This window comes from Xenopus tropicalis, chromosome 10 (genome assembly GCF_000004195.4).
Source record: "Xenopus tropicalis strain Nigerian chromosome 10, UCB_Xtro_10.0, whole genome shotgun sequence".
Taxonomy (NCBI): domain Eukaryota; kingdom Metazoa; phylum Chordata; class Amphibia; order Anura; family Pipidae; genus Xenopus; species Xenopus tropicalis.
The window spans coordinates 49,473,353-49,488,298 of NC_030686.2; the positions used below are offsets into that span (position 1 = coordinate 49,473,353).

At 57.3% G+C, this 14,946-nt stretch overlaps 1 protein-coding gene across 1 annotated transcript in view; it reads left to right on the forward strand.

The window, feature by feature from the left end:
* Positions 1-9,740, forward strand: part of stx8 (syntaxin 8) — a 65,604-nt gene extending 55,864 nt beyond the window's left edge. Inside the window, 2 exon segments of the mRNA NM_001037261.1 lie at positions 221-322; positions 9,286-9,740. Of these exon segments, the coding sequence (NP_001032338.1) occupies positions 221-322; positions 9,286-9,353 (170 nt within the window). The 3' untranslated portion in view covers positions 9,354-9,740.
* The last annotated feature ends 5,206 nt before the right edge of the window (positions 9,741-14,946 follow it).

The following is a 14,946-nucleotide window of genomic DNA, read 5'->3' on the forward strand; positions in this document are numbered from 1 at the left end:
GTGGATTCAGGGAAAGGATTATCAGCAGAGATGGTACAGGTATATTGGGGGGTGTTTGTTGGAATCCTACCTTCCCAGGTGTTCTTGGCACCCCCCGAGCCAATGGGGCACAGTTATATAGGGTGTAACTAGGGGTACAGACGGCCCCTTACCCAGCTATAGATTTCTAATAATAATAATGGGGCGCAGTGCTTATTGGGGTCTCCCCTCCTCGTTACAGAAATCATCGATGACGTGAGCGCCTTGGTGGACACGACCGACTCCAAGATCCGCAACCAAACCCGACACATCAAACTGGTGGATGGGAAATCCGGCTCCTGCGGTAGGTGCCAACGCCAATAAGTGGGGTCCAATGGGGCCGAATTGGGTCGTGGGTTCTGGTTCTGCAGAGGTGACTAAACTTTCCCAGCATCCCCATGAATCGCAGCTTCCCGTAGGGGTGTAGTTGAACTGCAGGGCTGCGCCAATGACAGGAGGATCTGGGTTCCCACGGGGAATGTGATGGGAACAAACACAATGAATTCACGGAAAGAACAAATCCAAGGACAGATATAGCGGGGGCTTATTTACCCCATGTGCCCCCCCTGGCTGGGTTTAACCCCTGTACATGCCGACTTAGCACAAGCAGAAGGGATTCTCACCCCCCCCCCGTATCTGTCTGGTAATTGCCCCCCCAGGGTTGCTCTCTGTGGCCCCAGTTCCACGCTGTTGGTCTCTTTGTTACCCCGCACACTGGGGGCAATCGTTAGGAATCCCCAAGCCCAGCCGTTCGTGCTCCCGCTGACCGCGCAGGGATTAAATGGCAAGGGGGGGCCCTCCTCCCTCCAATCCTGAAGTGGCCGGGGGGCACAAGGCTAAGTGGATTAAGGACACAATTAGTTTCGTTGCTTTGATTTGGGGGGAGATCAAGGTCACTTCTCCCAGTTTGAGATCAAGGTCAGACACAAGGGGCCGGGGGGGGGCAAATGCCGAGACAAAGCGTCCCAGCATGCCATTGTGCCGGCCCTCCATGGGTGGCCCCCGGGGTCAGAGCGATTGGTTTCTTAGGGAACCACCAGGAATCAACCCAAAGAGGGTAAATAACTCCCAGGTCAGGAGTCTGTATCATTGGCCTCCAGTAGGGGGGGACACTGGGCTGTGGGATAGACTGCAGAGCTTGCAATCAAGAGCTTTGCTTCCCTTATTGATATACAGACAGATACCCCGGGGCCCCATACACGGGTCTCTGTATCATTGGCCTCCAGTAGGGGGGGACACTGGGCTGTGGGATAGACTGCAGAGCTTGCAATCAAGAGCTTTGCTTCCCTTATTGATAAACAGACAGATACCCCGGGGCCCCATACACGGGTCTCTGTATCATTGGCCTCCAGTAGGGGGGGACACTGGGCTGTGGGATAGACTGCAGAGCTTGCAATCAAGAGCTTTGCTTCCCTTATTGATATACAGACAGATACCCCGGGGCCCCATACATGGGTCTCTGTATCATTGGCCTCCAGTAGGGGGGGACACTGGGCTGTGGGATAGACTGCAGAGCTTGCAATCAAGAGCTTTGCTTCCCTTATTGATATACAGACAGATGCCCCGGGCCCCATACATGGGTCTCTGTATCATTGGCCTCCAGTAGGGGGGGACACTGGGCTGTGGGATAGACTGCAGAGCTTGCAATCAAGAGCTTTGCTTTCCTTATTGATATACAGACAGATACCCCGGGGCCCCATACACGGGCCAATAAGCTGCCGGCGTTCTATTGCTCTGTGGCCCCCAAGCCGAGATCGTGGCTTTATTTATACATTACTGTGTGACATGGAATTTGGGGTGTAAGTGTTTATTATGGGGGTGTCTTTCCCAATCCAGCCCCCACGCACAGCAGCCCCCCTGCTAAACTATGTCAGCCTTCCAGCCTAGGGCCCCAGAGGCTCTTAAGGGCCCAAACAGGGCAGTAGATAGAGGCGGCTCCTCCACTATATTCAGCCAATAGAAATGAATGGCGCAGGGGCCACATTGGCCTCCTCCCTACGGATTAAAGGGGAGATAAGCCGGGCACCTGGATGCCAACCCCAGTTCTTACTGGCATTTAGAGCCCCCATTCCTGGCATCGGCCTATGACTGCCCACATCCCCTTCTGCCCAATAATGGAAAATCACTCCTTATTGGCTGGGCATTGGCGTAACCTCATTGGTTATGGGGCTCAGCTAAATACCCCCCTGCGTGCCATTATATGATGCCAGGAATGTGGGCACCTTGGGTAAGAGCAGCCAGGGGCACTAAGGTGCCAGGATAGTGACTATCAGGGGAGGGTATAGGGGCCCCCCCATATGACTGATCAGTGGGTCCCTATATCTATGGGCAACGTCGGACCTTCAAGGGGGGGCTTAATGTGAAATTCTGTGCTGTAGGGAAACTGAGTTGGTGGGGGGGTATTGGGGGGTTGATTGAGCAGTAGGAGCCCCCCCAGCCCGCGATATACGTTGCCCGTATTGATGGGCAGAATTCCCACGCTGCCCCGGTTAATCCCAGCTCAAGTGCTTTGCCCCCAATATAGGAAGTGGGCACTGCCAGCATGTGGTATAACTGATGGGCTGTAACCCCCCCATTCCCTTCAGCTCATTAACCCCCCCCCCCCCCCCCCCCGGCTAAACTGTCTCACAGCAGCTTTATTTGCCCAATAAACCTGCACTTCAATGGCCTTGGAAATGCCTCCATTTTTCCCCGGCGGCCTCCTAGTAACGGGGCAAACAGAGGGCCCCCCAGCCCGCGCCGGGGGGGATATGGGTGCTCATTCCACGTCCCGCTGCCCCTGACAGCAGGGACCCTTTATTTGCAGATCCCAGACCTTTGAGCCCCTCGGCTATTGTTCCCCCCCGGCGAGAGCTCCAAGCAAAGGATATGAATGTGTTCCAGGGATCAGCAAGTCCTCGGAGCCCCCCGGCGCCCCCACTCCAGCCCCGCTCGCCCCACTCTGGCTTTTCATACGCTCTGTTTGCAGAGGAGACCTGGGGGGTCAGCGCGTTGGATGAATGCTGGGCACTCAGTGTCGGATGAATAGGGGGGGACGCGGCGCGGCCGGCGGAGAATGATGGATCACCCGGGAGACAGAGAACAAGCCGCCCCCCCCCCCCCCCGCTGATACCCCCATTTGTTTCTGTGTGTACAAACCTCCCCAGGGTCCCTGTCGACTCTTTCACTGCTGGAAGAAAGGTCGCCCCCCCCCCCCCGGGGCTCACTTTGCTTTCATAAATGATGGTCGGAGAAGCTTACAATCTATCAGAAGCTGAAAGGCAGAGATGGGGGGGTTGGCGCAGAGTTGGGGGGGTTGGCGCAGAGTTGGGGGGGTTGGCGCAGAGTTGGGGGGGTTGGCACAGAGTTGGGGGGTTGGCGCAGAGTTGGGGGGGTTGGCGCAGAGTTGGGGGGTTGGTGCAGAGATGGGGGGGTTGGCGCAGAGTTGGGGGGGTTGGCGCAGAGTTGGGGGGGTTGGCGCAGAGTTGGGGGGGTTGGCGCCCTCAGAAGTCGCCCCTTGACTCCTCGGTTTCCCAGTTATTTCACTTTTATCCCCCAAAAGGGTTTGTTTCACCTTGAAATGAACTTTATAGTGAGACCGAGACATTAAAGTGTCACCCCAATACCCCCCCCGGGGGCACAGCCCTGGCACCCCTGTCTGAGGCCTCACTCGGGGGTCACTCCACGCAAACGCCCTTTATTTCTACCCTGCGCTTTAGGGCCACATGGCTGCCCAACAATAAGATTTAAAGGGTAACTTAACCCAATATTAGCGTTTCAGTAATAATTCCCAGCTCATTGTGTGGGTGTGTGAGCCCCCCGGAGCCGATGGGGGGTACCAGCCCGTTGGGTCCCAGCGCCCCAGTGTATTAGTGACCCGGCACATCTGGGGGGGTCTGGGCCTGGGATGGAATTGGGGAGGCGCACAAGGAGCCCCATTGTTCCCAGTGTATGGGTGAGAGGGCCCTTCAGAGCCCATTCTGTTCCCAGCACAAGGGTGTGTAGTGCTCGCCATTTACTGGAGGGGAACGCAGGCTGTTTCTGGAGGGGGCTCAGTAGCAACAAGCGGGGGGCTTCTCCCTTCCTCAACAGGGAATCTGAGCCCCTATTGTTCCCTCGCCGGCAAAAGTATCTCTCCTGCCTTTCAAGTAGCTCTGAGCTGCGCGGAATGTGTCGTGCCTCCAAAGTGGGGCAGCTGGGAGCCCGTTCCCTGCCCCCACTACTCTCTGCCCTCTATCCGCATATCCACTACTCTCTGTACTGTCTGCCGGGAGCCCTCTCCCTGTCCCCACTACTCTCTGTACTGTCTGCTGGGAGCCCTCTCCCTGTCCCTACTACTCTCTGTACTGTCTGCTGGGAGCCCTCTCCCTGTCCCCACTACTCTCTGTACTGTCTGCTGGGAGCCCTCTCCCTGTCCCTACTACTCTCTGTACTGACTGCTGGGCTCCCTCTCCCTGTACCTCCCCTAGGGGCGCGGGGTGATTGTACCTCCCCTAGGGGCACGGGGTGATTGTACCTCCCCTAGGTGCGCGGGGTGATGGCACCTCCCCTAGGGGCACGGGGTGATTGTACCTCCCCTAGGGGCGCGGGGTGATGGCACCTCCCATAGGGGCGCCGGGTGATGGCACCTCCCCTAGGGGCACGGGGTGATGGCACCTCCCCTAGGGGCGCGGGGTGATGGCACCTCCCCTAGGGGCGCGGGGTGATGGCACCTCCCCTAGGGGCGCGGGGTGATTGTACCTCCCCTAGGGGCACGGGGTGATTGTACCTCCCCTAGGTGCGCGGGGTGATTGTACCTCCCCTAGGGGCACGGGGTGATTGTACCTCCCCTAGGTGCGCGGGGTGATTGTACCTCCCCTAGGGGCACGGGGTGATTGTACCTCCCCTAGGTGCGCGGGGTGATTGTACCTCCCCTAGGTGCGCGGGGTGATTGTACCTCCCCTAGGGGCGCGGGGTGATTGTACCTCCCCTAGGGGCGCGGGGTGATTGTACCTCCCCTAGGGGCGCGGGGTGATTGTACCTCCCCTAGGGGCGCGGGGTGATTGTACCTCCCCTAGGAGCGCGGGGTTATTGTACCTCCCCTAGGGGCGCGGGGTGATTGCACCTCCCCTAGGGGCACGGGGTGATGGCACCTCCCCTAGGGGCGCGGGGTGATGGCACCTCCCCTAGGGGCGCGGGGTGATTGTACCTCCCCTAGGGGCGCGGGGTGATTGTACCTCCCCTAGGGGCACGGGGTGATGGCACCTCCCCTAGGGGCACGGGGTGATGGCACCTCCCCTAGGGGCACGGGGTGATGGCACCTCCCCTAGGGGCGCGGGGTGATGGCACCTCCCCTAGGGGCGCGGGGTGATGGCACCTCCCCTAGGGGCACGGGGTGATGGCACCTCCCCTAGGGGCACGGGGTGATGGCACCTCCCCTAGGGGCGCGGGGTGATTGTACCTCCCCTAGGGGCACGGGGTGATGGCACCTCCCCTAGGTGCGCGGGGTGATTGTACCTCCCCTAGGGGCACGGGGTGATGGCACCTCCCCTAGGTGCGCGGGGTGATTGTACCTCCCCTAGGGGCGCGGGGTGATGGCACCTCCCCTAGGGGCACGGGGTGATTGTACCTCCCCTAGGTGCGCGGGGTGATTGTACCTCCCCTAGGGGCGCGGGGTGATGGCACCTCCCCTAGGGGCACGGGGTGATGGCACCTCCCCTAGGGGCACGGGGTGATTGTACCTCCCCTAGGGGCACGGGGTGATGTTACCCCAGGCTATTACCCGGCTGGCACACAGTGGGGCTGGTTAGTGACTGGCATATGGCTGGGTGAGTGCCCCTCTGCGGTGCCAGCGCTGGAATAAACAGGTTTCCTCTCTCTCTGTTTTATTGGGCCAAATTCGCCATCCAAACCCTCGCGGCGAGTGTTTAACCCCGAGCAGCACTGGAACTGACACTTAGCTCATATCCTCCCTGAGCTGCCAGCTTAACCCTGCCCGTGCCAACGCTCACTCAGCCGGCATCCCATACTTTCCCCTCCTACCCACTGGCACTGCCAGCCGGCACCCCATGCTTTCCCCTCCTACCCACTGGCACTGCCAGCCGGCACCCCATGCTTTCCCCTCCTACCCACTGGCACTGCCAGCCGGCACCCCATGCTTTCCCCTCCTACCCACTGGCACTGCCAGCCGGCACCCCATGCTTTCCCCTCCTACCCACTGGCACTGCCAGCCGGCACCCCATGCTTTCCCCTTCTACCCACTGGCACTGCCAGCCGGCACCCCATGCTTTCCCCTTCTACCCACTGGCACTGCCAGCCGGCACCCCATGCTTTCCCCTCCTACCCACTGGCACTGCCAGCCGGCACCCCATGCTTTCCCCTTCTACCCACTGCACTGCCAGCCGGCACCCCATGCTTTCCCCTCCTACCCACTGGCACTGCCAGCCGGCACCCCATGCTTTCCCCTCCTACCCACTGGCACTGCCAGCCGGCACCCCATGCTTCCCCTCCTACCCACTGGCACTGCCAGCTGGCACCCCATGCTTTCCCCTCCTACCCACTGGCACTGCCAGCCAGCAAGGGTGGCACTGAGCTCCATTCATACTTTGTGGCCCTTGCCCATTATAATGGTGCCCCAGTGCCACGGCCAGCATCCCTTCCTACTTTATGCCCAGTACCCATGGAGCTGCCAGGCCCCTGCCCTGCTATATGTGGGGGTGATACCCCCCTATGGGCACAGGCCTCATTGGCACCAGACCTGGTTGGATTCTCGTGGCACCTCTTTGAGACAGGGAGACGGGCAGAGGGGAGTATTGGGGTCACTGGCCCATTTAAGCAAAGACCCCGCACCCCTTACTTGGGCAGCTATTAATGCCAAGATGCCCGGGGCCCATTCCCACCATTGTGGCTGGGGATCTTCCCTTCCCAGCGGTCAGTGGCTGCAGAGCCCAGTACTGAGGGACGGCCGCCACTTAGAGTGTAAGCTTAATGGGCAAGTATCCCTTTCTCCCCCCTCCTCACCCTTCCTACCAGCCGGAATCCCACCCTTGGGGAATGAGCCCCCCCTGCCAACGGGAGAGCGACAGCTACAAGTGCTTCTTCATGGTAAATCAGCGCCAGGCTGGCACCCCGGCACCCCCCCCTGGAACCCCCCCCGGCACAGGGGCCCCGTCAGTACGAGACATGTTTATGGGCTCTCTCTGTTTCACACGCCACTTGAACGGGTGCCAGAAATCCGGCAGCTTCTCAGCCGCACAATGGGCCGGGGGCTCGCGGCACTCACATTAGAGTGCTAGAGAGAGACAAGCCCCCCCGGGATTGTGCTGTGACAGCCGGCAGTCTCCCCCTGAGTGACTGCTTCCTACGCATTCATCCGGCATCTCCCCGGGGCCCCCACATAGTGGCACTGGGTAACATTGGGGTAACAGTCACCCCGCTATAGTTCCAGGGGTACCCAGGGCACAAATAAGCACCCCAAATCCCCCCCTAACTGGCCTTCAGGCTGGGCCCCTTAGCCCATAACAAGGTTACAGATATATAGAAACATTGGGGTAACAGTCACCCCGCTATAGTTCCAGGGGTACCTCAGGGCACAAGCACTCACCCCAAATCCCCCCTAACTGGCCTTCAGGCTGGGCCCCCTTAGCCCATAACAAGGTTACAGATATATAGAAACATTGGGGTAACAGTCACCCCGCTATAGTTCCAGGGGTACCCAGGGCACAAATAAGCACTCACCCCAAATCCCCCCCTAACTGGCCTTCAGGCTGGGCCCCCTTAGCCCATAACAAGGTTACAGATATATAGAAACATTGGGGTAACAGTCACCCCGCTATAGTTCCAGGGGTACCCAGGGCACAAATAAGCACTCACCCCAAATCCCCCCCTAACTGGCCTTCAGGCTGGGCCCCCTTAGCCCATAACAAGGTTACAGATATATAGAAACATTGGGGTAACAGTCACCCCGCTATAGTTCCAGGGGTACCCAGGGCACAAATAAGCACTCACCCCAAATCCCCCCCTAACTGGCCTTCAGGCTGGGCCCCCTTAGCCCATAACAAGGTTACAGATATATAGAAACATTGGGGTAACAGTCACCCTGCTATAGTTCCAGGGGTACCCAGGGCACAAATAAGCACTCACCCCAAATCCCCCCTAACTGGCCTTCAGGCTGGGCCCCCTTAGCCCATAACAAGGTTACAGATATATAGAAACATTGGGGTAACAGTCACCCCGCTATAGTTCCAGGGGTACCCAGGGCACAAATAAGCACTCACCCCAAATCCCCCCCTAACTGGCCTTCAGGCTGGGCCCCCTTAGCCCATAACAAGCTTACAGATATATAGAAACATTGGGGTAACAGTCACCCCGCCTCAGGACTCGGGGGGGGGGGGAGGAGTTACAGGGTGCCAGGGTGCTGGGTGCCAGTTGGCAGCGCCACGGAACACAAAATCACTGCTAAATAAGATTATAGGGAGAAGCGGAGCCGCAGGTTCCCAGGAGCAGCTATTCGCTGGGGATGCACTAAGTGAGCGTGTGATTGGTGCGTGACAGTGGGCGGGGCCAACACATTCCCACCTGCCCCCCCGACTCCTGCAGAATTTGAATAATTCGCGGCCGCAGCCAAGCCGAGCAGTTGTCGTCCTCAGGGAGCTTCTCCTTAATGCGCCGTGCCGGGGGTTTCATTCTCAGCACTAATCACCCCCTGTCTGCGGTCGTCACGCCCAATATGGCAGCCTGGCACAGCGGGCACTGTTCCCTCAGAGGAGTGGCCCTTCCTGCTGCCCGGGGGCAGATATACAGGGGGTAAATAGCAAAGTACTAGTGTGCCAGTTCAGCCTGATCCTTAGCGGCTTTAGCCGGTCAGTGCCCAAGTTACGCTGCGTGCCAGGAGGCGGTGCCAACACTGGGGGCAAATACACCGCCCGCTAATTTGTATCCATATGGCACTTCTGCCTCTGGAATTGTGGGGGGAATGCAATGCATTGTGGGTAAAATAAGAAAGTGCCAATTTGCATATGAAAATTCTTCTTTGTAGTAAGACTTGATGGCAAGTTGCAGCCTATTGGCCCAGTTTAGGCCCCTCCCCCGCTCACCGCAGCCCCTCCCCCGCTCACCGCAGCCCCTCCCCCGCTCACTGCAGCCCCTCCCCCGCTCACCGCAGCCCCTCCCCCGCTCATCGCAGCCCCTCCCCTGCTCACTGCAGCCCCTCCCCCGCTCATCGCAGCCCCTCCCCCGCTCACTGCAGCCCCTCCCCCGCTCACCCCCCCAGGGAAGTCATCTAACCCTCTTGCTCTTCTCCCCCCGCAGCTATGATGGTGGTGATCGTCCTCCTCCTCGTCGCTATTGTCGTGGTCGCTGTTTGGCCAACGCACTGACGCCGCCCGATGCCCATTCTGCCCTTGGCCCTGATTGGCCGGTGCTACTGAAAGGGGCAAGTTCTCTGCCCGGCCAACCGCTCTCAGGGCTGCTGTTCCTATTACTGCCCCCCGGGCACAGAACCCACCAACGGACTCTAGAACATTCCAACTGGACCCGAGGGTTCTAGACTCATTGCTGGGTCTGTATGGGAACCCAGTAAATACCAATGGGCCGGAACTGAGCCGGCGGCACCTCTGTACCTGGGGGGTCGGGGGGAGACTGACTGACGGCACCGGGGGGCTCATTTATTTGGGGGGGCGGGGCATTTCCGCTCAGATTGTCTCTCATTTTGTCATGTTTTTCTTCTAGAAATTAGCAATAAAATTTGCCAGATTTTTCCCTGATTTTCTGAAGAAAAAAACACAAATCTGCCCCCCCCCCCAAGAGAAAGAGACAGTCTCAGAGAGACAAGAGAGACAGCCATACTGTGTCCCCTCATCTTCACTCTCTCCCTACTGGCCAATCACCAATCAGTTTTAGGGGAAGCCAGATTGGCTCCATGTTTGGTGAAAAAGTGCGGTGTCAGCCCCCGGCACTCTCGCTCTGCCCCCGGCACTCTCGCTCTGCCCCCGGCACTCTCGCTCTGCCCCCGGCACTCTCGCTCTAACCCCCGGCACTCTCGCTCTAACCCCCGGCACTCTCGCTCTAACCCCCGGCACTCTCGCTCTGCCCCCGGCACTCTCGCTCTAACCCCCGGCACTCTCGCTCTAACCCCCGGCACTCTCGCTCTAACCCCCGGCACTCTCGCTCTAACCCCCGGCACTCTCGCTCTGCCCCCGGCACTCTCGCTCTAACCCCCGGCACTCTCGCTCTGCCCCCGGCACTCTCGCTCTGCCCCCGGCACTCTCGCTATATATCTGTAACCTTGTTATGGGCTAAGGGGGCCCAGCCTGAAGGCCAGTTAGGGGGGGATTTGGGGTGAGTGCTTATTTGTGCCCTGGGTACCCCTGGAACTATAGCGGGGTGACTGTTACCCCAATGTTTCTATATATCTGTAACCTTGTTATGGGCTAAGGGGGCCCAGCCTGAAGGCCAGTTAGGGGGGGATTTGGGGTGAGTGCTTATTTGTGCCCTGGGTACCCCTGGAACTATAGCGGGGTGACTGTTACCCCAATGTTTCTATATATCTGTAACCTTGTTATGGGCTAAGGGGGCCCAGCCTGAAGGCCAGTTAGGGGGGGATTTGGGGTGAGTGCTTATTTGTGCCCTGGGTACCCCTGGAACTATAGCGGGGTGACTGTTACCCCAATGTTTCTATATATCTGTAACCTTGTTATGGGCTAAGGGGGCCCAGCCTGAAGGCCAGTTAGGGGGGGATTTGGGGTGAGTGCTTATTTGTGCCCTGGGTACCCCTGGAACTATAGCGGGGTGACTGTTACCCCAATGTTTCTATATATCTGTAACCTTGTTATGGGCTAAGGGGGCCCAGCCTGAAGGCCAGTTAGGGGGGGATTTGGGGTGAGTGCTTATTTGTGCCCTGGGTACCCCTGGAACTATAGCGGGGTGACTGTTACCCCAATGTTTCTATATATCTGTAACCTTGTTATGGGCTAAGGGGGCCCAGCCTGAAGGCCAGTTAGGGGGGGATTTGGGGTGAGTGCTTATTTGTGCCCTGGGTACCCCTGGAACTATAGCGGGGTGACTGTTACCCCAATGTTTCTATATATCTGTAACCTTGTTATGGGCTAAGGGGGCCCAGCCTGAAGGCCAGTTAGGGGGGGATTTGGGGTGAGTGCTTATTTGTGCCCTAGGTACCCCTGGAACTATAGCAGGGGCTCCATAATGTTACCCATCATGCAATGCTCAGGGGGGGGTGCCAGGCTGTTGGTGCCAGTACAGACCCAGTGCCAGTCGGTGCCCGAGGGCAGATTGGGCGCCATATAATGGGAAGTTTCCGTAATATTCTCAGCACAAAAGGGTCTCAGTGCTACGAGCCCACGGACCTGGCGCTTTAATGAAACCTCCCCCGGGTCAGACGCCCAAAGCCTCTTAATTGAGTTCTCAGACTGTTAATTAGCGGAGGCTTTAGTGTGTGTGGCCCTTTGTCTCCTTACGTTCCTGCCCGGGGGGGGGGCAAAACTGGGATCCATGCTCGTTGGCACCAATACATTGATTGCAGGAGGTCATGTGACTAATAAGGCCGCATTCTGGGTGAGGGCAAAGGGGCAATTCTGCACCCAATGGGAGTGTATCCAGTGCAGAGGGAGGGGCATTACAGGAAGTGGGAGGGGCTGGCAGAACCCTTTCATTATTGATATTTTTGCCAAAATATGTTTATATTTTTTATAAGGAAAACTAAGATCAATAAAAGTGCTGCCCCTTGGGCTTTGGGTTCCTGCCCCGACCCGGGCAGTTGCCCCCAGCTACCCCTCTGCACACACAAGATAGGCTGCTGGGGGCAATTACTGTCCCAATAAACAGAACAATTGGGCATTTTCGCCCCCAAATAGAAAAGTTTAGGCTTTTTTTGTCAGCAGCCAATCAGAAGAAGGAGTCAGACACGGTGTTTTCATGAAGTTTAATGAACCAATCGCGGATTTAGTTCTATAAATTCGGTGCCTCAGTTACAAAGCCGCCGGCTACACGGAACGACAAGGAAATGCGCATTTCTGCGCCGCGCCGTTAAATAGAAACGCAATATTATTATCCCCAAATCCCCCCAAACACAAACCTACTGGGGCAACGTTAGGGGGCGGTTATATCGTTATGGTTACACAGGGGGCAACTACACGGGGGCAGTGAGGCCTATACCAAATATAAGGGATAAAGGGGGAATCCACCCCCCCCCCGGGGCAAAATGGAAGGCAGTGGTTCTATGGGTTCTGATATGTGGAATGGGCCCCACTGGGCAGTCAGGGGGGGCGGGACTTACTGCGACCAGTAAAGGAAAGGCATTGCCCCTGTGTGTGGGGTATTACTGGGGGCAGTAATGGGGGGCAGTGCACCCCCACTGAAACACAGGGGCCGCCGAGAGGAAAGTAGAACTGAATGCGGATCGCTGGGTCCGGTTCTGGACTTGGCTTTGTACAGTTTCACACTAACCAGGGGGCGGGGACAAAGCTCTTAAAGCTGCGGAGCCCTGATAATCACCCAGGCGTCTGACCCCTGCCCCTCTGACCCCCGCGGCCTGATCAGCTGACACAAACATGTTAATTCTCCGAGATCCTTAATGGGCCGCGGGGGCTCCCTCAGTGCCGATGGACTACAACTCCCAGCATCCTCTGTCACCGGCCTATGCAGAGGGCAAGGTGACCAATTGTGACCTTAACCCCCCCGAGGGGCTAGAACTTGCCCCGAAAACCAATGGGAGAACTGGAAGCTCTATGGGGTTCAAAGGTAAAATTGAACCCGGGACCCCAGCGCTACCAGGCAGGAGAACTTACCAACGAGCCACAGTGCCGCCAACTGGCCCCTCCCTGATTGGCCATGGGGGAGGGGCATATGAGAACAGGATAAATACACATTAAGACCCTACAGGGGGTATAGGGGGAACAGACTTACCTGGGGGGGTCTGGGAGGAGAAGGAGCCGGCCAGGAACGTTATTTGCCAGCGTCTGGGTGTGTCAGTCCGACCCTGACTGCCTGGCACCAACACTTACCCCTAAGCCTTTTGCCCCCTATCAATGCCCCCCCCCCCGCCATGGGCAATGAGAGTTATATAGCACCAATCAGGGTGGGGCCAGTTGGCGGCACTGTGGCTCGATGGTAAGTTCTCCTGCCTTGTAGCGCTGGGGTCCCGGGTTCAACTCCCCCCTTGGCACTGCAGGGAGCGTGTTTGTTCTGTGAGTGGGAGGGGGCGGTACCTTGTTACCTGCCCCCCCCTCCCACTCACAGAGCATAGGGGTAGGTTAGTGGGGGGGGGGCCTTAGAAACAGATGAAGCTCCTGCGGTTCTTGGGTGGGAGTTGAACCCGGGGCCCCAGCGCTACAGGGCAGCAGCACTACCAGCCGACCACGGGGGCATTTTGCGCGCGCGCCTTTTTTTTTTTTAATATTTATTGTCTTCTCATTGGGTCTAAATGATAAAACCTCTCCGGCACCGGCTGGACTTGAACTCAGGCCCTCAGCGCAAGCAGCAGCCGCACCAACCGCTGCACCGCCGCCCACTTCCTGTCTGAGGCTGTTTCCTGCGTATATTTATCTATTAGTTTGTATTTAGACCCCAATAGGGAAATAAAGTTGCACTGGATGGAATCAAACTCAAGACCCACAAACTTTACAGCAGAAGCACTGCCCATTGTGCCGCCGCCCACTTCCTGTTTAAGGGCCTTTCCTGCGTATATTTATCTATTAGTTTGTATATATACCCTCATAGGCAAAACATGCGCAGGCTGGGATTGAACCCAGGACCCCAGCACCGTGATCACCAGACCCACCGCCAAACCACGGGGGTCACCTGCTGTGTGGTGGTTTTCATTTGTTCATTTATAATTGATTAACCCTTTGATGAAACATATCAAACACAGGGCTCAGGCTGGACTCGAACTCCAGACTAGTTGTACAGCAAATAAACTTACCCATAAGCCCCACGGCCTCCAACTGGCAGCCATGTTTCTAATAAAGCCAACACACCAGATTCTAGCGGGAGTTGAACCCAGGAGCCCAGCGCTACAAACAGAAGAACTTACAGCCGAGCCACAGTGCCACTAGGGAGGCCCATTCTGATTGGTGCTGTATAACAGTAAAGCAAAGCCCCCTGGGCTAAAGGAGTAGATTGCAGAGAGCGCAGGTTGGGCGTCACACACACAAGGAGCCAATCAATAACAAGCTATTTGCACTTGGTGGGAGGAGTTAATCTCAGGGCTACAAGGGGGCAGTACTACAGACACTATGGGGGCCGGCTTATGTCTGTGCCTTTCCCTTTATATATTTATAATGGATTTGCCCCTTGATGGGACAATTGGCCGCCACAGAGCCCAGGCGGGAGTTGAACTCAAGACCAACAAGTCACATGGGAGAAGCACATTACCCAGAAGCCCGGAACTCTTACAGCCGAGCGTTGCTCTCACTGGCGGCCATGTTCCTAATCCCTTCCATAGAGAATAATAGAATTGCTTCGTACTCTAGTGGGAATTGAACCTGGAACCCCAGCGCTAAATGGCAGGAGAACTTACCCCCGAGCCACAGTGCTGGGAAAAAGGCTTTCTGATTGGTTCTGTATAAAGGTCAATAAATGACCCCCTGACATAACACTTGGCAGAAAGCACTCAGGTTGGAATCAAACTCAAGGCCCACCCGCTGCCACTCGGCTGGAGCACTTACCCCTCAGCCAATCAGTGCTTGTTGTGCTCCCAGTGCCTATTTACCCCATGTTTTTCCCTCAGCGGCAACAGGAAAGGCAACGTGGTTTGTTTGTAAGGTTTTCTGCCTGTAGCGCCCGGGTCCTGGGTTTGATTCCCCCCAGAGGAAGGAGTACTTATTGTATAGTAAGTTACAAAGGAGTCAGGGGGAGGGGCTAGAGCTGAGGGGCTCAGGGTAAGTGTTAGTGCTGGGGTTCAGTTTGATCCCAACTCTCAGCAAAGTATTATTGCTGGGGGCTTAATCCTTTACC